The sequence below is a fragment of the Anomalospiza imberbis genome, chromosome 2 (assembly GCF_031753505.1).
Source record: "Anomalospiza imberbis isolate Cuckoo-Finch-1a 21T00152 chromosome 2, ASM3175350v1, whole genome shotgun sequence".
NCBI classification, from domain to species: Eukaryota; Metazoa; Chordata; class Aves; order Passeriformes; family Viduidae; genus Anomalospiza; species Anomalospiza imberbis.
Window position 1 is genome coordinate 74,697,381 of NC_089682.1, and position 9,772 is coordinate 74,707,152.

The 9,772-nt window shown below is 49.8% G+C and overlaps 1 protein-coding gene across 1 annotated transcript; it reads right to left on the reverse strand.

The window, feature by feature from the left end:
• Positions 1–2,741: 2,741 nt before the first annotated feature.
• LOC137469235 (homeobox protein NANOG-like) lies at positions 2,742–8,839 on the reverse strand. The gene is made up of 4 exons (XM_068181777.1): positions 8,520–8,839; positions 5,168–5,442; positions 3,757–3,846; positions 2,742–3,350 (listed from the first exon to the last, which is right to left on the reverse strand). The coding sequence occupies exons 1-4, from the start codon at positions 8,698–8,700 to the stop codon at positions 2,988–2,990; spliced, it is 909 nt and encodes a 302-aa protein (XP_068037878.1). The 5' UTR covers positions 8,701–8,839; the 3' UTR covers positions 2,742–2,987.
• Positions 8,840–9,772: the final 933 nt, after the last annotated feature.

Genomic DNA, 9,772 nt, shown 5'->3' on the forward strand with positions numbered 1-9,772 from the left:
CCAAAAAAACAAAACCCCATGAAATTGCAATCCTAAGTCTTTTCCTACCTGTGAGGGCCATGTACTCTTCATGCTGTCCAAACTTTTGAAGAGTACCCTTGGGTCGTATCTGAGAATCTCTTTCATAACCAGGCTAGAATTAATTTCTCATACTTGACAAAAGTCCATCTGCTGTCTAGCAGATGGAGAGTGTTCAGACCATTAAATATTTTACAAATTACAACACTGGGACTTCTGCTTTGGGGGAGCCCCAAGATCCAGCTAAGTCATTGCTTAGATACTAGAGAAAGACCTGAAAAGAAACTAAATCCCCAGTATCCCTCTGGCTGCCTGGGGCTGAGGGACTCCCTCTAACAGTAGCTGCATTCTTGCTGTTTTTACATAGGACATTGGGAATGCAGCTTTCATGATACAGCAGACATCAATGATCTCACTTCCTGGAAGCTGCTTACTTGCCTGTTTGGAATTGCTGCAGGATTTTACACACCTAACCACCTGTGGTAATAAGGTCTGTCTTTGGATGATGACCTCTGAAAAATTATGTCTCTGAGGAAGCCACAAGATCTGGTAGTGTTTGTTAGCACTACCTTGCTGAAGGTCAATAGCAGGGAGATCACAGCTGTTGCTCTTACAGACAGCAGCTTTCTGCAAGCCAGTCCCAGAGCCTCCACAGCAAAATCCTGCCTGTCCTAAAGCATCTCTGAAGGAGCAGGGCATCACATGTGACTCCTTTTCCAGAGAATTATTAGTGAGGACGTGCTACAAGCTCAACTTTTTTCACCTACAGCAGCCTTCGATGGGTCGGCATGGAAAGGTTTTAGGTTATATTCGGGTAAGTAAACAGAACTGTTGGCTTGAGAAGAACTGAAAAATATCTTCATTCTGGTGTGAGCGCCCTGATAATTGCCGCTATTGTCCACCCTCCAATGTTAGCCAGCCCCTTTTCAGTCGACTTAATGGTTCCCCACCCCTCTGATGGTTTCAAGAACAGTCTTGCCCGTCCTTAGCCACTTGATGGTTGCAAGAGGAGAGGGTGGGGGCTGTGCCAAGACTACATGACTCACCATCCAAAAGGCCTTATCTTTCCCCAAATCATGCCTGCCACGTGATGTGGTTCAACACCAGGCAGCGAAGAAGCACCATGCAGCCACTCAACTTGATCACTCCCCACCACTGGGATGGGGGAGAGAATCAGAAGACTAAAAGTGAGAAAACTCGTGGATTGAGATAAAAACAATTAAATAGGTAAAGCAAAAGCCGCACACACAAATAAAGCAAAACAAGGAATTAATTCACCCCTTCCTATAGGCAGGCCACCTCCAGGACAACAGAGGCCCACCCTGTGTAATGATTGCTAGAAAGACAAAGGCCATCACTCTGGATGTCCCCCTCTTCCTCCCCCCAGTTTTCTACACTGAGCCCAATGCGATATGATATGGAATATCCACTTGGTCGGTTTGGGTCAGTCGTCCCACCTGTGTCTCCTCCTAACTCCTTGTACACCCCCAGGCTTCTCGCTGTCAGGGAGATAATGAGAAGCAGAAAAGGCCTTGACACTATGCAAGCCCTGCTCAGCAGTAATGAAAACATCTCTGTATTATCAACTCCATTCTCAGCACAAATCTAAAACACAGCCCCATCCTAGATACTGTGAAGAAAATTAAACGAACACAGCCAAAGTCAGCACACCATACAGTTTACAGTAGAGTCAAAGAGTGTCTGCATGTGTGGGAGAGGGAACATACAGCTGTGATGCACAGGGACATAAATCAGCTTTGTCAACAGAAGACCATGGCTCTTATTACTCTAGTCACAGAAATCACTGCCTTCATTTTATGCCCTTTTTTTTTAACCATGGCAGCTACTTCATTGCTTTAAGAGAAATTCATTGTCATCATCAAAGAGTGATAGGAAACCTGTGACTCAGGGAACTGGAGGCCTGTTATTACATCTACTTTGCTACACACATCTAGTTTTAGGTACTTCGATGCTTACATAGTCAAGTTTAGAAATGATAGTACCTCCATGACAGTCCCCGTATTCAATACTGCTGGATATGGAAAATTCTTAAGGTGGGTGATATTGACTCACCTGTTTCTTTGACTTATCTGGCATTGCCAAGAGCCATGAAGCTGATCCACTAATAATACAGAAAAAATTCTGTTTACAGTTTCAACATCAAATAACAATAGCATACAGTTGCAATGGCTTTTTATGTTCCATCTGGTTTTTATATTGCAATGCTCTATTGCAGTGGGAAAAAAGAGATATATAAAAATACATAATTCATCTTAAAAAGTACTCTTTTTTATTTGCCAGATTGAATGCACTGTTAGGTTTTCTCAGGGGGAGGCACAGAAAGATACAGACTAGAAGGAAGAGCTTCCAAGATCATCTTACCAGCCTTTCTGCAAGCTACTTGTCACAACTCCCTTCATTAGACACTTCATCACTTCACCTCATGGTTGATATACAGAACTGATGGTTTATACTTCAAATGGATAACTGGCACGTGGCAGTGACTTCGCCAACTTCAGTTAAAGGTATGTGACCAGCACCTCTCCACACAGCCCCTGGCTTCATGTATTATGTACACACAACTGTATAGTGATACACAGAAATGAGATTCCCAAAGGAATCTGTGCTTCCCCTTAGAAAAGTTACAAGACCCATAATTAAGACGATCCAGGGAATAAGCTGGGTAGCCAGATCTTGGGCTTTGCTATAAGGGAGCTTGGTGGTCTGTGCCAATCAAGAAAGGAATGTGTGTGTGCATGTGTACGGGCACAGAAATGAAGGGCTCTGTGTGCATGTACCTGGGCAAACAGGTCTCTGCACAGCTGCATGTCTGTAGGCACACATCTGGATGCCAAAACAGGTTTTAGCTACAAGGTGTCCCTGCTGGTGTCCCAGCACACCAATAACAAAGGGAGAGATGAGAATAAGATTTGATTCCTGGCTGCCCAAATACCCCACATTCACAGTGCTTAGGAATGATAAAGATGATGGCTCGCAGCAGTTGGGAAAGGAGCCCCCATAGTGGCTGAGTGGTGAAAATTACAGCCATCACCTGTCTTTGAGCCTGGATATTCCACACTGCCAGGATAGCTGTGGTAAAAGTCTACTTTGTGCTGGGCAATGAAGCCCACTGTCTGCTGGACACTGCAGGTCCCCCCGCCTTTGCCAAAGACTCCTCCATCCTCGCTGGTCATGATGGTGTAAGCGTTCTGCCCTGCTCCATAGTGCTGACAGGGGGCAGGCATGGTTTGGATGTTGCCAGCTGTGGTGATGGGGAAGCCCTGGTGGAATTTGGGGTGCACGTCCAGGTAAGTACCGCTCTGGAAGCCACTCTGAAAGGGAAAGGCGGAGAGTCAGAACACATAGCTTCTCCACTGGTGTCCACAGACCTGACATGTATTGGGGCTCTGTCCCTTCACATTTCAGCAGCAATGGCATGGAGGGCAAGAAGAACTATGTTCCCATAGCTCAGGGGTGGATACACAATCATATATATATATATATATATATTCATATATACATAAGAGGAAAACAGGTTTTCCCTGGAAACACTTCTGTGGTATAGCCAGCACACTGCTGGGCTACCACCAATACACATGGTGTGGTGCTGAGTCTGTGCCTCTGTGCTGAGCAAACCAGAAGGCCAGGTATGCTCACACTCGTATGCTTAAGTTGGCCCCGTGGAGGAAATATGGGACTGATCTGCCCAGACCGAAGAGCCATGTGCTCTGTTCTTACTTGCGTGAGACACTGAGCCCGTTCGCTCCACAGGCTCTGTTTCTGGCACCTTTTCAGCTTCATCCTCCGGTTCTGGAACCAAGTCTTCACCTGGGAGGGAAAGGGAAAGCAGAGAAAATGTCAGCAAAGGAGAGGGAAGAACAAATGTAACCAAATTCACAAGCAGGAAGAACCAGAGGGAGTGACCAGATGGCAGAGATACACGGGCAGCAGCAGATAAAAGCCTTTAAGAACTCCTGGGGGGATGTTGCCAAGGGGAGAGGTCTGTCTAGCAGCCTCAGCAGGTGGCTAGTGCAACTGTGTGGTGGGGGAGGGGGTGGCTTGGTGTCAAGAGACAGTGATAGTTGGGACGAATTGACTCAATCCAAACATGGAGGTGAATGACTGGTGGAAATCAGATCCACCTGCACCTCTACAAGCTCCCTGCACTACAGGCAAACTTCTAAAACGCTGTTTCTGCATATTTGCGAAGAGAGAAGGGACAGATCTGCTCCTTGTCCCCAGCAGTTCACAAATTCAAAGCTCCTTGCTGGGGCGAATTCCAGGGCCATTTCCCCCCGGGCTGTGTCTGCACTGTGAAAGCAGCCTTTGCAGGGATGTGGATTGAAAGAAAGAGCAGACTGTCCTACCTGCCTTGTTCCTGACAGAACCAGTTTAGTGTGTGCTGTATGTGTGCACTTACAATGCACGTATAACCTTTTTAGTCCCAGGGCATCCCGGCCATCATGCCCAGCTCTGAGATTCAAATTTCAGGAAGATTTTGGACTTGTAACTGCGAGCTCTTGTGCCCCATTGCCCAGCCCCGCCCTGCTTTAGTAAGGCATCATTGGAGGCAGCATCATTTCACTACGTGCAACCTACCTGGAGATCAGCAGACACCCTAAAGGGCAGTGATGTGTAAACCTAGCAGCACCCACGGGGAGGAGGGAGCAGTGTCAAGCAGCCAGGCAGTGCTGAGTGTGGAGCATTATTAGATACTGGACAAGATAAGACCCGGGAGACACTAGCAAGAGCTTTCAGGAAGTCGCAGCAGCCCCGTGATTCAGCGAACAGGGTTTCTGAGAAGTTCACAGCGCATGAAAAAAATCTGTGAAGTGCTGTCAAGCCCAGGGTAGAGACCGTTTGTGGCGAACAACATATTCATCACTGGGTTTGCAATTCTACTACGGGTGTTGGCAACAGAACCCTTAACTGACCCCCGATTTGGGAGGCCCAAATGAGGTGTCACTGACCTCTCTATCTGCAAAAGTGCTTCTCATCTCTGGGCATGAATAAGCAGGGGAGCAACTGTTGGCTGGCACCTTTGCCTCAGTCCCTGCTGGGGACTCATCTTTCCATCCTGGCACTCCCTTAAGTGACCACTCCGCCACTGTGAGATCAACACACTGTGGGTCAAAGTCTCTGTGTTCACCTGCTTGTAGGTGAGCCCCAGGGCAACAGCCAGCTCCCGGATCTGCTGGGGGCTAAGGTACTTCTGGCTCTGGAAGCGCTGGTGCAGGGTTAGCAGCTGCTCCTTGGAGAAAGCTGTCCGGCTCTTGGTCTTCCTGATCCCTTCCACGCCATATTCTTTGCCCTTCTGAGACTTAGCTGTAGGCTGTGGGGACGAGGATGAGGAATGTGGACTGGTAGCTGAATCTGGTGTGAATTGGCTGAAATTCCCAGAACTGGATGAGGCTGGGGATACTTCTATAAATAAAAAGAAAATGAGAAGAGGTGTAAGAGACAAAATGTTTAGCTGTAAGGGTATGAGCATGCTCCCTGCCTGCTGTAGAGCTCCTTGCCTACCAGACAGGAGCTTTCTTGAAGCAAAGGCTCGTGTGACCCTCCTTTCTTCATGGATCTGAGAACACAGACAAGCACACTGAGGGCGAGCAACTTCCCAGCTCAATCCCTTCTGGGATATTTATGACTCCCTTTTGCCAGGCAGAAAAGTCAGGGCAGGGAGTGGTGCTAGATCTTGGTGCACATTGGTTCAACAGTGGGCTCTCCTCCTCCAGATGGCCTCAGTAATATTTCAGTCTGACTGTGGTGTAAAAAGGCCTTGTCATGACTGCAAGCACAGCTCTGGGTTGCTGGCTGGGTTCCCCAGAACTGACTGCCCAGCAATACCAAGGTACTCAATAGAGACAAAAAAACCTCTGACCGGGGTGTGCGGTGGGGCAGAGCAGCCAGTGCTCACAGTGAGGGCGGCAGGTGGAGAACATCAGGCATTAGATATTTGCTCAGTCCTGTTTGCCTTTGTCTCCCACCACAGGCCATGCCACTGCTGGAAACACTGTAGGTGGAAGGACCTATTTGTCTGAGAGAGGCTTTTAATGAGAGAATAATGAAGGAGAGAAATTTCACACGGAAAAGGAGAGAGAGAGAGGAAAGCTGGATGTGTGAAACAGGTGAAAGCAGCAGTCCTGTACCAGGGACACAGGGGACAAAATTCAAGAGTGCAGAGGAAGGCATTCAAGCCCTTCTCATTTGTCCTGGTACATGTCTTAAGGGATCTCTGTGGATGGCAAAGTTGAGATAAAGACCTAAGGGAAAAGTTTCCTGAACAATCTGGGCTCCTAGTGAAGACAAAACCTGCCAAGATGCAAAGTCATTCAGGCTGCAGCAATAAGAAAATGTGTCACATGCCAGATTACTGGGGTCTGAGAGAGGCTGAGACCTTCTCAGGGCAACCTGACTGAAGGGCTGTGACACCAGTCATTCCTCTTTCCCTTAATTATAATGATGAATCTGCCCATTCCTCCCTCCTCTGCAAACTATCCTGCATGGTCCATCCTCTCTCCTCCTACTGGAAGTGCAGTGAATGGGGCAGTGCCATTTCAGTACACACCTTCTGACTACAGAGCCCAACCAATGTCTCCCAACCTCCTTACCAGTCACCCTGAGAGCTGTGACACTGAGACACCCTCCTCAATCACCAGAACATATGTCCAGAGCAAAGTACTGATGTCCCCTGGAGGAATGGACTTCCCATCCATCCTACAAAACCTTTCCTTCTTCTGTCCTAACTACTAAGCAATCACTCAAAAGCCTTCCACGCCTGTTGGACCTCAGAAAGGCCAAATCTGTGGTAGTGTTCCCCTTGTTATTCTCCTTACAGAGGCATTCCTGTCTCTGTGGTGCCTGCCACTCAAGGCTTGCCTGCTCTGGGCCATGTGCTATCCCTAGGAGATGACACCACCCAGAGCAGGGGCTGGGTGAACAGCCAGGGGTGTAGTGGGGCAGGTTTCCAGCGCTGGGGAGCGAGGCCATGAGGATTGCAAAGGGATTGTGTCTGCAAGCAGAAAGAGGCTGTCAGCAGAAGAGGTGCAAGGGCCTGCGGTGTTATGTGCATGGGGGTAGACTGCAGAGCCTTCAGGAAGCTGAACATCAGTGACCTGGCTGCATGGCAAGCCAAAACTTCATGTGGTATCACAGGATGCTTGGCTCCTACAGGCTGTGCAGTAAAAACTTTATAGGGAGAAAATGAGTATGCTGGGAATATGGGCCTGGAAAACAGGAAAGTCTCCTGCTAGACAGGAACCACAGTGAGACACTGTAGAACTACAGCTCCCCCAGGTTGCTGCTTGACCTGTCATCCCAAAGCCCCATGAAATGTATCATGTGCAGCTCAAGCTCAGGACAAAAGTGCTCCCTCTCCCATAAGAAGAGAGTAAAGGAGAGAGAAAGTGAGAAATAAACAACAGTGCAACAGACATGAACATGAAAGCCTGTGACAGACCCACTCCCACAAGGTCCTGACATCTGTAGGCCTTGACTTCCACAACAGGGCTCTCTTTGAGACAGGTATGAGGGGAGAGTCTTTGAAGATGGGATTAAAGTCTATATACCAAACCCAAGAGAGGCACACACGAGTCCATCTGCCCGCTGCCTTTGTCAGGCAGGTAGCATGCAGAGAACCTACATGGCAGGTAGCCACATGCCGAGTAACCATAGGCACTCTGCCTGAGCCTGTAGCTTTCCATAGCAAGTGACAGCTTGAAAGTGGCACCCCAAAACCTAGCTCTCCTCCCACCCATTTACCTTGCTAGGGTGTTGCCCTGCTGACCATAATGTGAGGCTGGGAGAAAACCTGCTCTTATCAGCTCTTCTATTGCCCCTCACTGGAGTGGGAGAGGAATGACAGGAACAGAAAATGTCACTGTGATGAGGCCTGGGACTTTTTGGTTAAAAAGGGAAAGGTAAAGCAACAAGAGCACACAAAGAAGAGGGAAACAGAGGAAAATGGCAAAATGAAAGAAGCAGTGTGAGTAACAATGCTCGATTTAAAGGAGCAGATCTCCCAGCACCCAGGCCTTGGCTCATGACTAACAAGCACATAAAAGGTGCAAGGAGTTTGTAAGGGGACAAGGGACACCTCGAGCAGTATCTCCAGGATCTGTTTCTCTCGAAGGCACACATGACAGCATTTAACTAAAAGGAGGCCCAGACATTCCCGCACCAAGAACCACGAACTTCCCTAAGACCAAGTTGTCACTCTTCCCTTCAGCCTGGAGCACAGACCTGACAGTGCCTCCACTCTTGCCGGCTCTTTTGAGGTTTAGGAAACCGGTTGGCAGTCACCCAAGAAAAGCAGCATGGAAAAGTGGTGTGACTGGCCAAGGTCACCGCTCCTCCTTGCCTACCGCACCTCAGTTTGCCTAGGTCACACACTAGGAAACCAAGGCAGGGAAAGAGAAAAATCCGCTCCAAGTCGTTTGAGCCTGACCTGGGAGCAGAGTTATCCTGGGGATCAGCTCCAGGACTCAGCTGCAAGGCCTTACCTGCTGCGTGCCTCCTCCCCGCTGCCTCCGGAGAGTGCCTGGCCGCGGCGTGTCCCGCGGGCCCAGCCGCCGTGGGCGCTTGTCCTGCGTCCCCCGCCGCGTTCCAGCAGAGCTCCAGGCACCCCCTGGCAGCCCCGCCGGGGTACGCGGGGTACGGGGGCAGCGCCAAGTGCGCGCACATGGGGAGCAGCCGGAGGGGCGGATCCCCCCTCACACCAGATGTCACCTCCACCTGGGGGCAGGTCTCACCTCCGAGCTGAGGCAGCCCCGACGCGCAGACAGGCCTTTATAGCCGGCCATTCCCTGCCTGGGACCGCAATATTCACCGCGGCCCGCTCCTCCGGGCTCTTTGTCATGTTAAAGAGCCTGATCGCTGGGGTGGGGACGGAGCAGGGGGGAGGGAAAGCAGCGCTTGGAATGGCATCAGAGCTGAAATACGTCCCCTCCGAAGTCTTCCCATTCTGCAGGTTCCACCTGAGCGGGGTCTGACCCAGAGCCCCAGGACAAATCCTCCTGTTAGCTTCTGTGGGCTCTGCTGAGCTTGTCGCGGCTCAAGGTCCCGTGAGCGCGGATGTCCCGTACAAGACGGCTGTTCACTGCATCGGGAGAGCGCATCCCGGCCGGTCTGCACCACGGGGGAGCGCACAGCAGCTAAATCTGGTGCTGAGCTGCTCCGTACCGTGCCGGCCAAACCCACACCCTGCCCTGGAGAGGGTTCTGAGACCTTTACTTTGTGGCTTGTGTCACTGTGACACCTCCCCAAGACCAACAGACCCCACAGACACCCCCTACTGACCTGGCAGCACTTCCCATACTCTTGGTGCAGATGGGAGAGGGAGGAAATGAGTAAGATTTAGAGCTGGGGATAGAACATACTTTTTCTTTTCTTTTTTTTTTTTTTTTTTTTAACTGAGAAGGTATTTCCTTCATACAAGCCTTCGAGGGAGCCAGCTGAAAAGGTGTTTGGCCCATCTTCAACAAGCCCGTGCCAGAGGAAGCTCAGAAACACTGGGCGAGTCACATCCAACACCAGATCTCACTTTGCAGAGCAGGCTCAGAAATCTCAGCTGGCTGGTCTCCAGGGGGACAACCAGCAAAGGCATTTTCACTGTGAAGCTAGGAGCAGATCTAGTGTAGGTAAGGTCCACAGCTAACAGATTTGCTTGCCCATGGCCTTTCAAAAGCACATGCTTTTATTTGTGTAGCCTTGGCTGTGGCCTTTGCTAGGCTGCTGCATGTTGGTTGGAATAAAG